General features: G+C 42.5%; 1 protein-coding gene across 1 annotated transcript in view; it reads left to right on the forward strand.

Moving 5' to 3' along the window:
* The window catches only part of BMPR2 (bone morphogenetic protein receptor, type II (serine/threonine kinase)), a gene marked incomplete at its 5' end in the record, with an annotated part of 47,441 nt that extends 32,154 nt beyond the window's left edge, over window positions 1-15,287 (forward strand). The window contains 7 exons of the mRNA XM_010147263.1: window positions 2,580-2,694; window positions 4,317-4,477; window positions 6,205-6,352; window positions 7,187-7,323; window positions 10,775-10,947; window positions 12,029-13,308; window positions 15,037-15,287. Of these exons, the coding sequence (XP_010145565.1) occupies window positions 2,580-2,694; window positions 4,317-4,477; window positions 6,205-6,352; window positions 7,187-7,323; window positions 10,775-10,947; window positions 12,029-13,308; window positions 15,037-15,287 (2,265 nt within the window). The remainder of the gene's footprint in view (window positions 1-2,579; window positions 2,695-4,316; window positions 4,478-6,204; window positions 6,353-7,186; window positions 7,324-10,774; window positions 10,948-12,028; window positions 13,309-15,036) is intronic.
* Window positions 15,288-20,786: the final 5,499 nt, after the last annotated feature.

The raw sequence follows: 20,786 nt of genomic DNA on the forward strand, positions 1-20,786 counted from the left end.
GCACAACGTAACTGTCTTAACAAGTGCTCTGGTTTTGCTGTTTTCTTGAATGAAAGGATTTTCGGCTCAAATGTCATTTGGTTGAAAATTGTGCTCGTTGCTCATACAAACAGGATCTGTTAACGATCTGATTGAATGCACAGATGAGGCTTATGACGTATTATCAGATTCTTCCTCAAGATGGTAGTAAGAACAGCAAGATTAGTCTGAAATCACCGCACGGGGGGTTTGGAAGTCATGGGAAAAAGTGCACAGCAGGTGCAGTGACTGCACAGCATGCCCCTTAATTCAGCGAGCAGATGTTCTGCTGTCTGTGGGGCTAACCGCAGAGACGGAAGCCTGCTGTGGCAGCCCTACTAAGAGGGAATTGCACCGTTCAAACTGGATCCATAAATCTTCTTTCAATAAGGAGTAATCCATACAAGATGTGCAGGTGAAATACTCCCCGTGCAAAACATCATTCTCCCTTCAAATACTTTCCTTCTTGGAAACAGGCATACACAAACCAGAACATTTTCACACAGAAAATTGTTCTTGGTGTTGCCTCGGTGAAAGCAAGACAGCTGGGTTTGCCCTGGGTTGTGTTATAATCCAAACATGCCTTCGGACCCAAGAAAGTAGGCGAGCAAGTAACACAAGGCAAGAGATGTGTATTTATCGGGGAGTGAGCTGTTCTGATGGTACTCTGAGGTGTGGCAGGTGGATAAGCAGTGAGTGAGCTGCAGGGGGATGACATAGCAGGAAATACATAACAGCCACACAATTGTCCCACCAGTAGTCAGTCATGTCTTTTTAGAACAAAAGAAACACTGTTGTAAACCACTTACAGAATCTTACGGTTGTTAAAATAAAAACGTCAGTCAGAACAGATGTCCCCAATTTAACAGGTAATGCATGATGCTGAAAAGAGTAATCTTAATTACAAATATATCTCTCTCTAAATCTTGACTAAAGCTTTTCCTGGTTGTCACTTATGTTGAACTTCACTGAAAGCATAAAATCACAGCCCTCAGCTAGCTTAAAAATCATGTGGTGGCTAGCAAGCTCTGCAGGAGAACGACCCTGAAGCTGGGTTGAGATCTGTATAGAGTGAGTGTTTCCCAGTTACACCCTGACAACAGCCCCGTGGCCACCATTGGAGTGGGCTGGAATCTCAACCCGCTCAGGCCAAGGCAGTCTGTTACCACACACAGTTGCAGTTGGAGGCTAGTAGGAGTGTTTGTAGTTCTTAAAAAGCTTTAAACGGTAGGAAAAAAAAAAAAAGAATTCTTTAACTCATTCCTAGGTGGATTCTCAGCTCCTATTTTTTTTTTAATTACCAAAATCTATTTGAAGTCCATACAGCAGCATTTCAAAGAATGAAAAGGTGCTCCTGTAAACCTGTAGGAGTGACGTGTGGCGAGTGCTTTCCCCGAGGAGGTTATCTGTTTTTGGGTTCCGTGTGCTGCACGGGCTAAGTCTGAAAAGCTGTAGGACTTGTGTAATTCTGTGAAGGAGTGTCAAGAACTTGGTTTTCGTTTTAGCATTGGATTAAAAAAATGTCTGACGCTTCGGTCACTTCAAATCCTGGTGTCTGCGTGCCTCAGTCTGCACTCTGCCTGCATGACGTGCCTGGATGTCGACTCCGGATGGACTCAAATGGCTCGTACCAGAGCTGCTGGAATCAAATGCTACATGACTGATTTTGCAGTGAAGTGTTTTCAGTTGCGGCTGCCATCAGCTGTGGCGCATCTTTAAGATTACAGGTTTAACTAGTCGAACCCAGGGTAATTTGTAGCCATAAATGTGATACGTGCGCAGGGACAACTTGTGCTTCATGCGTGGGGACTTGGTTTGAACGGAGTACGTTTTCCCTGGAGACTCTGTGCATGGAAACTGCTCAGAGGTGTCACAGGTTGCAGGACCTGGCTCTTGCTTCAGGCAGCAGGCTCAGTTTCTAGAATATCTCACCTCATATCTGACATCCTTCCTTCTGGTTTTCTTGCAGATTCCCCACAAATTACTACAAAACCACCCTTTTTTTCACATTTAACTTCTCTTTCAAGAAAAGGGAATATGACATTGTTTTTTTCTTGTTTCTTCAGTGCGTGTGGACTCGCTCCTATTCTGAATTGCCTTTGGGTTTTTTTGTTTTGATTCATAAATTGGTTATAGCTGGGGAGATGGTGGGGAGGGATGCTGAGTATTCCTCTGTAAGTGCTAGAGGTTTGGAGGCCACTACTTAGTAACCCAGGCTGTTATGTCTGCAGTTACCTTTCTTCTGCTGTTGTTCAACAAGCCTTTTTCAGAAGAAGAAATCAAGTGAATGCTTTGCTTTTGGTTTATAATTAATATCATAATTCCTAAAGGCAATCCCTGTTGTTTTGTGATAAATCTTCTGTTGCACTGCTTTAGATGACAGCACTAGAAATTAATGAAACTTTGGTCTGACCTTGTGTTTTTCAACGTCGGAGTAAACACAGAAGCAGTTGCAGTATTACACCTTTCAGGAGCCATGGATGAAGCTGACTCTCCTAAAGATTTTGAGTTACTCAACTGGACAATGATTTTAATCCAAGTTTTTTGGTTTTTATTTTTAGGGTTCTTTGTGCAAATACCTGAGTCTCCAAACAAGTGACTGGGTGAGCTCCTGTCGTCTGGCACACTCTATAACTAGGGGCTTGGCATACCTGCACACGGAGCTACCTCGAGGAGGTAAGGGCAGGAGGGGATGCCAAGATGTTCAAGATAATCTTATTTCTGTCAGGTAGTAGATTCCTGCCTTTCTTTTTTTTCTCTGTGACCATTCAGTGAGTAGGAAATGATAAATGCAAATAGAGATCACTCAGAACTTCTGGTGTGTTCTTTCCTTCCGAACAATGCCACGTTGTGGGCTGCGTCTGTGACGCCTGTATGAAAACATGGAGTCAGAGCCAGCCAGCAGAGCCCCCGAGAAAGGCAGGAGGAGGAGGCGAGTTGTGCAGTGCTGCTGTATCATGGCAACAGATTACTGAGGACCTGGAGCGCTGGATGTCTGTCTAGCGGAGAGCAAGCAGATGGGGTGTTCTGTTTGTTTTTGCAGTTCAGACACAAATCACTAAAACAATTTTTAGTTTGTGCGTGAACTGTGTACACAAAGAGAAATAATTAAATCTTCCAACTCCACTGAAGTTTTATTTATCATATTGCTTGATTTTTGGTTAAGGCTGTGGACCTAGTCTTCTCTGTGTGCAAAGGATACTGCTGGACTTCTTGTGTTTTATTAGAGCACCAGATGTGACAACATACTGATTTCTATCTTTAAATCGCTGCTTGTGTGCTTCAGCCAGCGTTTCAGCAGCAGAAGTTATCATGATTATAAGGCAGATATTCTGAGAGCTGTGATGTACCAGGCTGCAGAATATGGCCTGGCACTGAAGTGTTAGCTTTTTGGCAGTAAAGAAAAAGATGATATCATTGATTCTCCACTCAGGTGCTAATGTTTGCATTAAAGTTTCAAACTATGTATCTCAAATGTTAAGCATCAGCTATAGCAAAGAATGACGACTGAAGATGCTGTTAGACGTGTGAGGCTGAAAGTACCTGAATCAGTATTCCCATGTGCCATTGAAACTGCAGCTATCACGGTAATTTCACCGTTCATAATGTGCAGGCGGGTGTGTCCATCAGCAGCCAGCAAATGTGTAAACCTTCCATCAGAAAGGAAGAGACAGCCGTAGGCCAGTCTGCGAATGCTTGGAAGGAACTCATGGAGAATAAATTCCACAGTAAAACGGGTTCTGTAGTGCTGGCTGCTTTACTAACAAAATGAATTGCATATAAGATAGGAACAACTGAGATTATTCTTCTGAAATGATCAGATCCCTTGCAAGATGAACATCTTCAGACTCTCTGGAATAATATAGTCTATATATCTTCTGCGTAGGAGCCAATCCCAATCATAATGTAAATAGTGCCATGTTTGAGACAGGAGAGTGGATATGAGAGAGAGCATTTGGAATGGCGGTCAGGGCTGTGGCAGCAGGTCTGTGCTTAAGTACATGGTGTCTCCCCTGCCAAAATCATGCTGAAATATCCCTTGGAAAGAAGCTTATTGGCAAACACTGAAACTGTGTATAGCAGTAGCCTAATTGATTGTATAGATAGAGTGAACCCCGAATGCCAGTCAGCTGCCTATAGATGGCGTGCTGTGGGCCTTAGTATAAAGAAGCAAAAATGCTAGCTTTCTGAAAGATAAGTTGATTTTCTGTTCATAATAGCTGAGCAGACATAATGAGGTTCTCTCGTTTTGCCAAACAGTCTCAGATAATAACAAGCACTTCCCTATGTCCAAATAGACCATTACAAACCTGCAATATCCCATCGTGACTTGAACAGCCGCAATGTACTGGTAAAGAATGATGGAACATGTGTAATTAGCGATTTTGGACTCTCCATGAAGTTAACTGGAAACAGACTGGTACGCCCAGGTGAGGAAGATAATGCAGCCATTAGTGAGGTAAGTACAAATTAAGATCAACCAGTGTATAAAGGAAGACCAATTAGTATGGAAGTAACACCGAGAAGTAGTAGTTTCTGTTGTAATGAGGTGAATGTGAAGGTGGTACAGTTCCTGAGAGGGGAAGTTGCTGAAACCTCGAGAGAAAGAAACTGGATTTAGTTTCAGAACACTCAGAACCAAACCTGGCATTTTGGAAGGTGATAGATTGGCAGCCCTGGAGGCTGAGGTTTTCTGTGCGCTATGAGAAGATGCAGGGTAGGTTTGGTTGCCACGTCATTGTGATGATGTGGTCCAGGTCCCTTCAGTTTTGTACTGCAGGTATTAGCTGAAGAGCAAACATTCTTTGGTGGGTTTGGTGTTAACTTTTCCAGAATGGGGGGACAACCGCATTCTACATTTTAGAACCAGTTCTGTGTGTCTTCTGTGAGTTTCTGGACTTTAAACATATACATCTGGGACAGTAAGTGCATATAGGGAAGACATGGACCAACTGAGATAGAACAGGGGCAGAATAACAGGGGATGCTTGAATGAGTACCTCGTGGGAAAAGTCGAATGAGGGTTGTTTAGGGGAGTAAAGACAGACAGGTCTTCAAATACCTCAATAGCTGCTGCAAAGAGAAAGGCACAGACTGGTTGCATTTGGTGTGGATAGCACAAGAGGTAATGGGATTACGTTGTAGGAAGGAAAACTTTGTTACGAGGAAACCTTTCTGATCTGTGGAAGGCAAGCAGGGTCTGGAATGGACTGCTGAGGAAGGCTATACAGAATTTGTATCATTTTGGGAACCTAAGGAACAGATTGGGAAAACATCTGCTGGGAGTGGGTAAGAACGGATTCCGGGTAGAAAGAAGAAACTAATTTCTTAAGCTTTCTTTGTTTATGATGCTGTGATTCAGAGGGTGGGCTTTTTGTTGCTGTTGTTCTCTTTTTGGATAAGCATAAATACACTGATACCTGAATACAGGCTGCTGAAATATGGTGAGACTATTTTAAATGAAGAGTGAAAGTCCCCAGTGGTGCAGTACATCTGTCACCTTTGTGTTTTTACAGAAAACCTTACGTTTCAGTCAGAGAATGTCTTTCACGGTGCTAGTCACCTTCCCTTAGAAAGCACGTGCTACATTAACAACACCTAGTGCATAGGTCCTCTTTTTGGATCTCCCCTTACTGAACAAAGAAACAGGGAAACCGCTGTTTGAAAGCGCAGGGATATGGACTAGTCCTGTGACAAAATCCTGTCCCACGAGAACTGATGAGTGATTGTTCTAATGGAACACACTTCCTAGTGGAAATTAATAGCTATCTTCCAAGGCTGTTAACAACCTTTGACCATGGAAGATGTAAGGGGAGCTTTGCTGACAGTCCAGGAATAAGAAGAACCTGTTCTTTGTCCAGCAGCATCCTCTCCCATTATGATACAAACCTTGGTGTTTTACAGAGTAATTTCAGGAAACAGACGCATTTCTGCTATATCACATTGCGTATGAGAACATGGAGTAAGGGGCAAAATTATTTTGTTACATACAAAACGTTAGAGAGTAGGGGAAGGGTTTATTATGACGATAAGAGTCTGGAAGCTGAGGACATTGATTAGAAAAGAACTGCCTTTTCCTTAACAGTAGAAAATAACGAAGTAGGGTATTAAAGAAAACGAATCTCGGTAATACATTGAATTTGGAAACTGCTTCCTGATTTGAAGCTTTGATTTTATGTTTTTCCAGGTCGGTACAATCCGCTACATGGCCCCAGAAGTGCTTGAAGGAGCAGTGAACTTGAGGGACTGTGAATCTGCTTTGAAACAAGTAGATATGTATGCGCTAGGCCTTATCTACTGGGAGATATTCATGAGATGTACAGACCTCTTCCCAGGTAACTAAAAGAACTGGAAAAAGCACACGTCCGCAACCAAAGGTACTCCCTAGCCGTAGCTTTTTAAGTGAAGAAGGGAAATAATTGTCTCACTCGTGTTTGCCATTAAGTCGGTGCCATCTAGCGTTCAAGGCGCTTGCTGTCAGTACAGTGTATTTGTGAACCATGGCTCGTCCTGGGATGAGCTGATGGCAAGGGCAGTACTTCCGCTCTTAGGAACTGACAGAAGTGCCTGAAGTGTCTTTCAGACTTTGCTCATGAAACAATGGATGGGAAAGTGCTGTGATTTAATTTAGCCTTTAGTAAGTTGTGCTTTTGTTTATGCTAGTGACATTGAAAATTCAGGGAAATCCTCCACACCTGTAACATAAAACAAGAGGAAGTAGACTTTTAAAATTTATCACATGAGATTGTGTCACAACCACCACTTTTGTCCCAAGATACAGCATGCAGAGTTAGTCTGACATGCAGCATTCCCTCTGTAGCCAAACAGCCACACTTCGTGTGCAGAGACGTGTAATCTCCCTGGGCTTCCTCCCAAACAAGTACATGAATGCATTCAGTCAGCGACCGTCCACAGAAATTAGTGTCACCCTCAGGCCCTAAGACGTTCCGAATGTGCCACGCAGCCAGCAGAGTTGGAAGATGCTCCTCTGTGAGAGGTTGTGGAACAACATTTAATTAATTTGCAGTTAATTCAACTCTTTTTGTGAAGATAGACTTTGGGGGAAAGTGGAGAGCAACTCTGATACTACCGTTTCTCACCTGAAAGCCCTTGCTCTGCCTTTAAACCTGCATTTATTTTATGTTCCCCTCTTTTTCTTTTGCTAACAGGGGAATCTGTGCCAGAGTACCAGATGGCTTTCCAGACAGAAGTCGGAAACCATCCCACTTTTGAAGATATGCAAGTCTTGGTATCTAGGGAGAAGCAAAGACCGAAATTCCCAGAAGCGTGGAAGGAGAACAGCCTGGTGAGATAGAATACTTTCAAAGAAACAGTATTTAACCAGCTACTGGGTGTACTCACTTTTTAAACAAACTTTTCGAATATGTTCTTTCTTTAAATTTTTTGTTAGTATTTAAGGATTGGGAGCTGCTTCTTTCTGGACTTCTTAACTATGGAATTGAGTTTTCAAAAAGCCATTGACATGAGAGCTAGGTTTCTTTTAAGGAAAAATACTGTCATCATTATGGCGTGCTGAAGTGTGGTACACAGGCGATAACTTGTTAGGGTCACTGTTAGTGCCTGTAGCATGACACATGAAGTGCCTATGCATGCTCTGGATGAGAAACATAAAGGGTTTTCTGCCTTTTGACATCTTAAAAGCCAGCAACACCCTGAAACAGTTGGCAAAAATGTAAATACTCTTCAAGAACTAAAATCTATAAACATTGGACTAAGCTTTATCTGAAGTTGTGTATCCTCCGAACTTGCAGAGGCTACAGCTCCTAGCGATCCTTTCACTACAGCTACATTAGAAATTTCATATGGCTTCATTTGATCTGCAATTTTTATTTTCAAGACCATAAACATAGTAATGTTGTGTGTTGTTTTGAATTAGTATAGCTGTGGCTTAGAGCCTTGCTTGCTGCTGCAGGCCAACAAGTTAGGGCAAGTCGGCTGAACTCTGGTAAGAGTCTGTGTGCTTGCTTTCATCTGCAGCAGCCGTGAGGTAATGCGAACCCCCTTGGCCTAGGGGGCGGTTCGTCTCTTACTACAAGCAAAGTGAAATGCAAACACTTACTGGGTTCCACCTGATACATGGTAACTTCCTAAAGCTCAATAGCTTGATTGAGAGTACGAAAATGGGGTATTTGACTCTTACTTAAAAAGATACTTCTAGTTATTCTCTTACTTAAATTATGCCCTTCAATCGTCAGAGACTTTGGTAGCTGATAAGTACATAGCTCCTGTGCAGATAATGGGAAGCCTAAGGCCCCATCTGTGCTGGTACTTGTGAATATGTACGAAATCGTGTCAGAGAGGAGCATAGCCTCCAGTATGAACACTGTTGTAAAACATGTTGTGACTGAGTTGAGAGCTTCATGGAGGAGTTCTTTTATTACACAGTTTTGGCCAGCCTGTCTTGGGGGGTGGGAGGGAAGGGGGAAGGGAAAAAAAAATCCATGCCCAAATTATATAGGAAATCAAGCCACAACTGTTTTAACTATGGCCATGTTGGCAAATGCAGTGTTAGAAGAACCAAAATTGACAGCTGTTTCTGAAGGCAGTTACAACTAAAACAGTTCAAGAAGGTTTGGTTTGGTTTGGATTGCGGACTAATGTTTTAAATGTTGATTACGTTCTAACAAGCTGGTAGGCTCCAGCATTATTAGACACTGAGCTCGTAGCGATCCCCGTATTTAAACTGCCTAACACATTCCTTGTGTTGTCACTAATCTTTTTGCAAAAGTTCAGAATTATGGTGAGGATAGTTCAGCTCTAAGGATGGACCTATACCACTGCTTTAAGAGAAAAGAAGAATAAATAAACCACCTGTAACCTGTAAACCCAGGTCCTAACCTGCATCTGATGCATGGGATAAAAGACTATTGTCTGTTATTTAAAGCTGTGCTGACATGTTGGGTTATAACACTTTTATGCAAATTCATGTATTAGAGAAATGTATTTGCCCTTTTCATCTGAGAAATACAAATAAAAAGCAATGATTTGGTTTTTAGGTCACATAATTAAGGCACCGAAAAGATGCTGAATCCTAAATTTATGATTACCTATGCAGTCTCAGTCTGCTTCCTGAACACGTGTTACGATACAGACCTTGATTAGCTGTATTGTTTTACACAGCGTGTGTCAACAGTCTGAGCAGATGATGGGCATAAGATAAGGGCTGTAAACCGAGCTGGGATATTAGCAGCATTCTCCTCTCATTTGCCAGAGCAGGGCCCAAGCTTGACGGCAGAGGTGAGGGCAGAAGTGAGGACTGAAGGACGCTGGCCGTCTTCAAGGCCAGGCTGGACGAGGCTTGGAGCAACCTGGTCTAGTGGAAGGTGTCCCTGCCCATGTCAGGGGGGTTGGAACTGGATGGTCTTTAAGGACCCTTCCAACCCAAACCGTTCTGTGATTTCCTGTCCCCTCTATCTTTTTTATGAGTGCTAGGACTTCTAAATACTGCATTTTAGTATAGAACTCTCTGAAAGTGAAATTAACAGAAAACACGTTACTGCGGTAAACGTGAAGCTCTAGAACTTCAGTTTAGTTGACTACCTGTACAGTCATTGCTGTGCTCCTTTCATGACCCTTAAACCATCAGAAGGAAAAGATCTGCTAGAAGAGACACAATACTAAATTATACACTGATTGAATTTACTGCTGGTGAAACCTGTAGGGGAGAGTCTTACAGTGGGGCAGGACAAGAGATCAGGGTGTTGCCCACTGAGAGGGGTGGCTTGATTCAGTCACAATTTTGATACAACAGCCGAATTAAGGCTTTTTATTCTAGGAGAGAAAACGGATCCAGTGCACTATCCTGCCATGTCCCTGAGGGTGCTTTGACTCGTGTCCCTCAGCGGAGAGGAGTGTGGTTGCTTAGCCCTCTTCGATCCACTGTGGGAAGGGAGATAAAAGATCTCTTTTCGTGGAGCTTATCCCCACCTGTGCAGCCAGAGCTGCATCACTGAGCAGCAGGGACTTGCCAGATGGAAGCGATGCCAGGAGCCCGCACTGCGGGCGAGGAGCTCTTGGCTAGCGTGCAGCTAGCCCTGGCTTTCACTGCCAGAAGTGAAGGTGGCAGGTCTGGCACAGAGGCCATCAGCGTGGCCCACTGCATGCCTCAGTGCCCAGCTGGGCCTCCGCATGCTCATCAGTGCTGGAGGGGTTAAAGCTGGGCTGTAGATGTGAGATGTTCTGGCAAACCGTACCCTGTCCATGGGCCATGGAGTGGCAGCAAGGGCCAGTGTTTCTCCATCTGTAAAACAAGGGCAGCAACAATCTCCTCCCCTAGCACAGACAAATTCGCTGGTGGTGTGAGGCACTGCGACGTTACAGTACAGAACAGAGGAAGAAAGGCATGACGGATTGAGCAAGGCCGTGCTATTTGCATAGAGGGCAGGGAAGCAAGGCAGGGACCGTTAGCTGAATTGTGAGGATAACAATGACAGCATCTCCAGCACATCATCAACCCTTAGTACACAGCCTTTGTAAGGCAGGGAGTGAGTTCAGCTTGCGCACCGCAGAGAGGGCTGGCTGAGGCTTGTGTGGGCAATGGGGAATGTAGCTTTTCCTAAATAACTGTCTTCCTTCAACTCTCTTTGAATAAAACTGTGTATCTTCTGTTTCTGTTTCTCACCAGCTTGTGGCTGTTTCCATGCATACAGAATGCTGCCATAAAGCAGTAAATTAGAAGCACAATATAAAGGTAAAATAATATAAGGTCTAGTGGTTTGTTTTTTGTCTCCTGGCAGGCTGTGAGGTCACTTAAAGAAACGATTGAAGACTGCTGGGATCAAGACGCTGAAGCTCGATTAACAGCGCAGTGTGCTGAGGAGAGGATGGCAGAACTCATGATGATTTGGGAAAGAAATAAATCAGTTAGCCCAACGGTCAACCCTATGTCAACTGCCATGCAAAACGAGCGGTAAGAAGAGAAAGTGTCTGCTTTTGGCCCGCAGCGAATGCCCAGCGCAGCGCTCAGCTCACTCCAGGAAGGAAGCGAGAGCACATTGCTCACTTCAGTCTGCACCCGTGAGCTAGGCTGCGTATGGGTATTGTATGATGCGATCCTGACTGCTTGTGGTTTTAAGGTGTGCTTTGAAGACCTCCGGTGTGTCCCCAGAATTCAGACACCTTTTATGTAAACAGCTGTTCTTCTTACAGAGGGACCCTTTAAACTGAACTTAGGCAAATGTTTCAAACAGGCTTGCAGAGATGGGACATGACAATGAATTCTTTAAGGACTCTTGGTAAATGATGTGTAAAACTTCCATTTAAAATGTTCTTCTAAAATCTGAGTTTGCAGGCAACATGAGTTCAGGAAATCGCTGAGTCTCAGACCGGTAGCTTTTCAGTTAAAGAACCGCAGGGCCGTTGTTTAAGCCATTGTTATTCTGACCCCAGGAAGAGAGAGAGATGCTGTGCATTCTCTGCTTAGGTATGATCAGAGGGAGTGAGAATTTGCAGAACTGACATTAGTACTTAATAGTATAAGCTAGAAATCTGGATTTGAGAGAAGAGTAATGTTGCTGTACGTGGCAGTGTTTATTGTAATGAAAGAAATGATGTTCAAATCATAGAATACATAAATAGTTAAAATAATAGATTTTTCGTTGTTTAGAACCTTGTGACTTTTTCCCAGCATCACTTTCTCCATCTTGTGTGTGGAGTTCTTGTTGCCCGACCTTCAGCATCACTTCTCTGCAGCTAGAGCAGTACCTTAGCAGTGAACTGGACAAAGAGCATGTTGGACAAATAGAAGAAAACTGCTGTTACCCGACTTAGTTGTGTAAATAAGATCCATGACAAAATCGCTGTCCTAGTAAAAACATCTTCCTGTTACCCAGGATTTTTCAAGGAAGTTACTGAACTATCTTGGTTTGTACTGTATCTGCCCCTAGTTTATGCATGAAAGGACAGACATTCAGCTCTCTTAAATGAGGGGCTTTATAATATGAGGTGATTTTTACATATATGATCTTAATACCACTTTTTTTTTTTTAAAGGAATCTGTCGCATCATCGGCGTGTGTCAAAGATAAGGCCATATCCAGATTACTCTTCCTCTTCCTACATTGAAGATTCAATCCACCACACTGACAGCATCGTGAAGAACATTTCTTCTGAACATTCGATGTCCTCTACACCATTGACTTCAGGGGAGAAGAACAGAAACTCCATTAACTACGAGCGGCAACAAGCACAAGCTCGCATCCCTAGTCCTGAGACAAGTGTCACCAGTTTGTCCACCAATACGACCACCACCAATACCACTGGCCTCACTCCTAGCACTGGCATGACCACCATATCCGAGATGCCTTATTCGGATGAAACAAACTTGCACACTACAAGTGTCATGCAGCCAGGTGGGCCCACCCCTGTTTGCTTGCAGCTAACAGAGGAGGACTTGGAGACAAATAAATTGGATCCAAAAGAAGTGGATAAGAACCTGAAAGAAAGCTCTGATGAGAATCTGATGGAACATTCGCTTAAGCAGTTTAGCGGGCCAGATCCTCTCAGCAGCACTAGTTCCAGCTTGCTTTATCCACTGATAAAACTTGCAGTAGAGGTGACAGGACAACAGGACTTGACACAAGCTGGCAATGGTCAAGCATGTTTGATTCCAGATGTCCCATCTGCTCAGGTCTATCCTCTGCCCAAGCAACAGAACCTTCCGAAGAGGCCCACTAGCCTCCCCCTAAACACCAAAAATTCAACAAAGGAGCCACGGTTAAAATTTGGTGGCAAGCACAAATCAAACTTGAAGCAAGTGGAAACAGGCGTTGCCAAGATGAACACTATCAATGCTGCAGAACCTCATGTCGTGACAGTTACCATGAATGGAGTGGCTGGGAGAAGCCACAGCATAAACTCTCATGCTGGCACAACCCAGTACGCCAATGGCACCGTGCCGTCTGGCCAGACAGCCAGTTCGGTAGCGCAGAGGGCCCAGGAAATGCTTCAGAACCAGTTCAGTGGAGAGGATAGTCGGCTGAATATTAATTCGAGCCCTGATGAGCATGAACCCTTGTTGAGGCGGGAGCAGCAGGTTGGCCATGACGAAGGTGTTCTGGACCGCCTAGTAGACAGGAGAGAGCGACCGCTGGATGGCGGCCGAACCAACGCCAATAACAACAACAGTAACCCGTGTCCAGTGCAAGACACAGCTACAGTCAGTATGCAGAACATAGTGAGAAATCCTGGGCAGACCCAGACTAGAAGAGCACAGAGGCCTAATTCGCTGGATCTATCAGCCACAAACAGTTTGGATAGCAGTAGTACGCAGTGTAAGTGCCTGCAGGACTTGGACAGTCTCACTGACGCTTTGTTACTTATTAACTATGTATATTTGCTTGAATAGAAAGTACTCGTCTCTCCTGTCCCTCCCTTTGCTCAGCTTTAGCAAGCTTACTTACTAAATCCCATACAAATTTAATTTCTCTCAGCACAATTTCAATCGTGTCGATAAAGTCCTGTCTCCATCAGCACAGCGCATTAGTTCACGATCTCCCTTCCACATACCTGGAATAAATCTGTCCCTTTATAACCTGTCTGCTCTGACCCTAAGAAGGGAGTCATTTTTGACTTCATCATTCCTTGCAAGGCACCTACCTTGGCAGCTGCGAAGCGTATTGAAAAACTTCCCAGCTCTTCCTTCAGGGACACATGATACCTTCTTTATTTTTCCTCATTCTCTGAAGAGTAGCTGGCTCTAAGATGCGTTCATTAAAATAATTTATTATAATAGCTATTTATATGCTTCATTGCTTTTAAAGCAGCTGGTTTTACTGTATCAGCCCAGCCTAGGCAGAGGAACAGCCCTTCTGTATTCTGCTGTCTGAGCTCCAAAACGTACAGCAATCCTTCGTCAGCTTATCATGTGCATATTAAAAACTAATCAAAGTAGTTAGAGAAGGAATCAGTTTTAATAGACTCCTTCAGAATAACTGCCTTAAGTGTTTTACAGCCAGAGATTTTTAAGTGGCTACAATGTAATCACGTAGGCAGATGAGGTACTTCCTCTGAGTTTGTCTCTGGGCCTGCTGGAGCTGCTGGAGAGGCTTCCTAGTGTGCGTTTCCAAGAGAATCTATTTCTAGAACGCACTGTAGGCTTTGAAAGGTGCTTGCAAACCACTGACTATGTTTAGACAGACACTGTGATCCTAGTGAAATAACCTGGAGTGCCAGGCATGTTTGGAAGGAAAAGGATTAGAAACAAAGCAGAACATATCTTTCAAGAAATGTAGTTGAATATTCAGCACCGGGATGTTTTAAGCCTTCCTTTTAAGTAGGAAACCTTAATTTTTGTCTTAACATGTTGACTTGAGTTGAAATCTTATTGAGGGAAAGAAAAAAGATTAGTGCAGTAACTTTCTTTAATTGAAGGTTAAGTTAAAGGGTTTGAAGGTTATGTGACATGAAAGGTTTTAACAATCAGTTTTCTACTGTTTCTGCTCAAGCTTTACCACGATAAAAGTTGGTTTTGCCAGTCTCACAACCCAGTGTCCCAAATCCCGACTTAGGATGTTAAGAGAGAATGGAGCGTGTTGTCTCCGGGTGAAGTGCTTTGCCAGCTGCAGTAGGATGAGGGGACCTATGGTTTAATTATCTATTAAAAGTGTAGCCTTTGCCGTCCTGTAGTAGCGACATTGTTTTGTACCTCCCATTACAGGTAATTTAAGATACTATGATTGCAAAAGCCCCTCAAATGTCTAATGCTGATTCTGCTGTTTGATGCCAATGTGCATTCAAGGTAACACAAATTACTTCACTGAAGTAATTTATGACAGAGAACAGAATCTGACCCCTTGTTTTAGTGGCAGCTACTGTGGTTGATACACCTGTCGTGCCTCTGCCACACAGTCGCTTTTGCGTAACCAGATTTTGTTCTTTTGTTCTGTTTTGCATGAGTAACAACCCTGGACTCTCCAGTCTAATCTTACCTTCGTCGTAATACTATTTTCTACTCTGTTTTTGTTTTTTGTTTGCGTTTGTTTTTTTTTTTTTCTTTTCAGTAGGTGACTCCTCACAGGATGGCAAATCGGGCTCAGGAGAAAAGATCAAGAAACGTGTGAAAACTCCATACTCGCTTAAGCGGTGGCGTCCTTCAACGTGGGTCATCTCCACTGAGCCGCTGCACTGCGAAGTCAACAATAACGGCAGCGACCGGGCAGTTCACTCCAAATCCAGCACTGCTGTTTACCTTGCGGAAGGAGGCACTGCCACCACGATGGTATCTAAGGACGCCGGAGTGAACTGCCTGTGAAATCCTTCCCAGGCCCACAAATGACCTTTTTTTTTGCATTATTTGAAACAAACATGCAGAAGACATTTTAAAAAACTGCTTTTTCCTCCTGTCAGCAACCCCTACCAAGGACTCGCTTTAAATAGATTTCAGCTATGCAGAAAATTTTTAGCTTATGCTTCCATATTTTTTTATTTTGGTTTATTTTTTGAACGTTTTTGCACTTTTATTTAGTATCGCTAAAGTTAAGTCTGTCTGTTTTGACCACGGAATATATATATGTGTATCAAAAATGTGGTCTCAAAATATTTTTTTAAAAAAAGTAACAAAAAAAGGTATTGCTGATAATCAGTTTGGACCAGTTCCTTAAGGTCACTAAGATCGTAAGCAGACTATAAGACAGGTTTGACTGAAGTGGTGTCTTGTAACCATGTTTTGATTTCTGTGCACAAGCTAGTCTGTATATTTCTATGTTACAAAGTGTATTCTCTTTTGAACCCCCAGTTTTTCTTGTCATGTTGAAATGTGCAATAGTCTAGAGTTCACAGTATGCTTTATTGAAAAGTGTGTTTCTAAAACTGCCACATGTTCCCCTCTTTGTGTTTGTTAATTTTTCCCTGACAGTTGAGCAGTCAGCCAGTCACGACAGTGAACTTTGCACACCGTAGCCAGCTTGAAGCAGCTGCCTCTATCACATTGTGCTCTGAGGTGACAATGCATGAATTTTCCCCAGCTTGAAAGGGCTTTTAAAAAGAAAGAACAACAATGAAAAATTTGAGATCAGTACCTTGCCTTTGATCCTTCCAAATCACAATGTGTTTCCTTTATAGCAGTAGATGCCAGCCTGTGAAGTTCCGAGTAACAAAATGTTGAACAAATGTAAGGAAACAATGTCAGCCATTTTTTCAGGTTTCTTTTGTGTGCAGTTTCACCCCCTGGATTTATGTAAGACCTTACCTAGATCACGAATGATGTACACCAAAAACCACATTGTACTCAGAAATGTTAATAACCATCAAAAGCTGTAGTGAAGACGGGTTGCAAACCTATTTTGGTTACACAGAGTCAAAACCATGAATCTTACGTGGCACAAAACAGTGTTGTGACGAGTCACAAATCTTTGCTGATTTACCTCCTTGCAGACAGTCTGGGGCAAGATCAGCCTGATGACTTACGCAGGTAGGTGGGTGCATCCTAATTCACTGTTGTTGCTGAGTTGAGCTGAAACTCATTCTCCCTTCAGAGTTTTTAGAGCCCCTCATTCATCTTGTTAAAAATTATTGCATGCTTTTAACATTCATGGTTATGAGTGTTTGCGGGGGAGGATTGGGGGTTTTTCCCTCTGCTTAGACCCTTTCAGTCTGTGTGCATGTGGGGATTAGGTGTCGGTGAACACGAATGTACTACCTATTGACATAAATCTGTTCTCACCCTCGCAAGGAAGCTGTACCTTTTTTTAGAATGATTGTTTTTACTGTCTACTGAAAGATAATTAATTTCCTTATTGGTCAGGTCCTCCTTCCACCTGAGAAATAGTCTTTCTGATTAAAAACACTTCAGTAAAAGCAATTTAGATAAAAAAAAGATGTAACACCTGTCAGTCTTTGGTACTGAGTAAAGTTTTATCACTGTATCTGAAAACTGGTGATGTTCAAAGAAAGAAAATCTATTCAGTCAGCCTGCCAAACTCCTATGGCAGGATACTGGCAGCAAACAATTGCCTCCCCCGGCCTGTCTCCTTTCAGCTGACTGAAACAGATGCTCTCTGCTTTCAAGCTCATTTGTTTCCTTGCTGTTATATTATTTTTTCCCCCTGAGGTAAACCTTGCCAACCCTGTTCTTCTATATCTGATGATATAACTAGCATAATATATGCCTCCCTACATCTGATTCTTGCCGTTTCACAAACTCCCTTGTTTATGCTTGATTGCTATGATTTTCTCTTGTAATGCCTTCTTAATGTTTCTTAGATTCTCCTAGATATCTCCAAGAAATAACTCTCTAAGTCCAGGCTGTGATTAAGTGTAGTTGTAGAAATACAGGCCGTGAGACCCATTCTGGGCTCCCTCTGCTCTTTCAGCACCAGTTCAAGTAGCACCTCTCGTCTCTGAGGCGTAATTCCGTTATCCGCCTGTATAAATACACAGTTAGATCTCCCCTCTCCAAAATACAGCCTTTCTCTGGTTTTACTTTTAATGCAGTCCCCAGCTTCCATCTGCTGCAATCTCGCATCCCAGATGTTGAAAACCTGCCAGTTGCTCAGCTGGGTTTCAGGACCTGAATCAGAATTTTTGGCATTCTGCTCATAGTGCTGGCTGTGGTTTTCTTCTCTTTTCTTCTCTTTGCGTCTCCATTTGAAGTCGGGTATGTTGGGTTTTGGTGATCGCCGTATCACAAATATTGAAGATTCTTCACTCCTTTCCCAATGACTTTTTGCTTTGCCTTGCATGTATCATCCATCAGCATTTCAGAATGTGGGCTGAAAAGCGTATTTAGGACGCTCTTATCTAACTTGAAACACTCTGGGGAGAGAAAAGTTATTTGCTCTGACTACTGCTGCTTTCTGCTGAGGCAGATTTGCACCAGTCTTCTAGCCTTCCTTTTCAGGCCAGTCCTTTGTAAGAAATCCAACTTCTTTGTGCTTAATGCAGTCAAAATCATTTTAGTACCAGATGAAAATGTTCTGCAGTTTTCCTTAAATGTTCTGGAAGTACACATAATAGTTTCGTTTCCTTTATTTCTATCACTTGCCTTTGGGATGAGTTTTAATTAGTAGAAAGCACTGGCTTTGTGATCTACTATGGATTAATACAATTTGTAACATCGCAGAAATATGTACTTTATCACAAAATACCTTCTAGATTAAGTAGAGAAAAACTATTTATTTCTAAAGGCTAGTCAAACTCTTAAGTAGGTACCAAAACTTGTAATTCTGCACAGCTAGATGAGGTGAGATGAGCAGTTTGGTTGTAATGCTTAATTTAGTAATGCCCTTTTTCTGCTCCCAGCACAGAGTTCAGTCTCCACAGAACCCATTCTCTGTAAATGAAATGGTATTGAGTTGTATCTCATACCGTGGGGAATCACCTTACCCAAATGAAATACGTGCAAGAGAGAGAATTCGACAGACCAGACGCATGGATAGCGGATACGTGTACTATAATCAGGGGAGACAAATGTGGTTTGTTTCTTTGTGGGCTTTTTGGTGGTGGAGGTGTTTTTGTCTGGTTTGTTTGAAAGAAAAAAGGATAATGAAAGTTTATAATTTTCTATCAATTTCTCATGTATATTGCAGACAAGATAAATACAGCAAAATCAAAATAGAATGATAGTGTAAATACCTATGAATCGTGCCACTGTCAAATAGGCAACAGTAGAATATTTGCTATGGTAATTTATAATGTATAATGCAAGTAAAACATTAGAGCAAACATTTGTGGTGTTTGTACATATAAGCCAAAATCTAAAATCTTACTGGTTTTAGAAAATGATTGCTAGTAGAAGCCAGAAGACTTGCTTAGGTTAACGCATTCTCTCCTTTTCTGTTTCCTGTAATAAGAGATACTCTCCAACATGGTTTTTAGGATGTGAATCCCAGCCATTTGAACAGATGTGCCTCATATATTAATTTTCTTCTAAAATTGACGTTTACAAGTCAGATGATCTCCAACACTTACCCCGCACTTACTTACAATGCTCTACAGCTTCATGTGCTAAACAGTATTGAAAATGCCGTTCTTGAAACTCAAAGTTGCGCTTAAAAATTGCACAGCTAAAGGTAAAGGAATTGCTAATTTAAAAGAAAACAATTGATAGAATCATCATTGGAATATTCCCAGAAACAAAGAACTTGCCTGTTTGTGTTTTGCTTTCTTACTGCCTTTCATTCGAGTCGTTTCCGTATAGATTACCTCATTTTCCAAGGCAACACGGTCTCATGTTGTTCGTTACGCTGGGGACGAAGAACAGTGCAAGATGGATGCTGGCAGGTTTCAGGAAGCAAACAACACAGCCCACCTTATAAATACATTTAGAAAGTACGTGTCTTCCCACCTGCCAGCTTTCCTCAAAATGAAACTGTAAACCCTACCTGCCTCAGAAAGGAGAATAAGGAAGGTCTGTATTTTTATGGAATAGATTATTGGGCCAAAGTTGTTACTTTAGAAATATATAGGTATACATTGCATATGCCATAGTTTCAGTGTTCACTGCATTTTGCTCTGATGAGGTTCCTTTTTTAAATGTTAAAAAAAACCCAGTCCACTTATCTAACATTACTGAGTTTGTGTTCAGATTGCAGTTTTCTTTCATGGAAAACACTGAAAAGGCCACAGACATTCTGCCATTGAAACGTTATTACGGAACGTTCCAGCCTAATTAGGGAGAATTTTAAAATTCACATACAGGAGAAATTAATTATCCTGCAATTTTTACTTGTATAAAAATGATGGCCGTTCTCATTGCCTAAACAGGCTGCTCTCAAGTCATAAAAACAGTAATTGCTGGGCACAGTAGCGTATACGTGACCCGATGTCTGACTGGCACATTTGGAGCATCTTATCAAAGAAAATTGAAATGGAATGTTGAGAAGCGGGATGATAGGCTTGGCATCTAGTATTCTGCATACATTTGGATTATTTGATGGTCTTCTGTCTGGTCTCCCACCATCCATTTTAACAGGTAACTACTTAACCTTTCTTTACTGCGCGTATTATTCTTTGTTCAACGCTAAGCCTTTCTGAAGTGAAAACGCTATACATACTGCAGTGAAGCCAAATGCATCTTTTTTATGTAAACTCTGTATTTAGATGCATAGGTATGTTGTGCATAAATTTCGGGATGAAGTTCTGTGAGGAGCAGCATCAGACGGTAGCACTGGTGGCAGGTATCATGTTCCTTCCCATGTGGCACTTTGAAGCTGCCTTTGGCGCGTCACTGAAACTGGGCTCACGCTGTGACACACCGTCCAGTAGCGCAGGATGGCCCGTGACAGACTGGTCACTGGCTGTTTAGCTGGAATGGGTTTGTGAGAGAGAGCGAGAAAGCTGGGAATGCACATGCCAAACGTTGTCTGAAGCCGAGTAATTTAAGGTACCTCTCCTATAAATTAAAAAATAACCCCAAATACTTAATAGATGGTAATTTTTACAACGCCTTTTTATGCAGTGGCTGTAGTTACGTGTGTGGTTGCCAGTTAAACACAGTGGTTTATTCCATTAAATCCAATTACGTTTTAGGCTTCTGTATCATCATATAAAACTGTAGCTGTAGAATACACCCCTTTTTCGATCCCTCCCTCAAGCAGGTTCAGTTTTGATGTGAAATAATAACAAATCAGATTTCTCATCTTGAGCTTTCTTCTGAGCTGACTAAAACTGGTAGCAGAACTTCCACTTCTGCAGGTAACAGATTTAGGGACTCCTGCGACCCGGGATGGGAGGTGGGTTTGGCAGACACATCTGGGGGAATGAACATCTGGTCGCTAGCGCCTGAGGCGGATGCTGTTGAAGCCGAGGGCCA

Source organism: Eurypyga helias, unplaced genomic scaffold (assembly GCF_000690775.1).
Source record: "Eurypyga helias isolate BGI_N326 unplaced genomic scaffold, ASM69077v1 scaffold22922, whole genome shotgun sequence".
Classification (NCBI taxonomy): Eukaryota; Metazoa; Chordata; class Aves; order Eurypygiformes; family Eurypygidae; genus Eurypyga; species Eurypyga helias.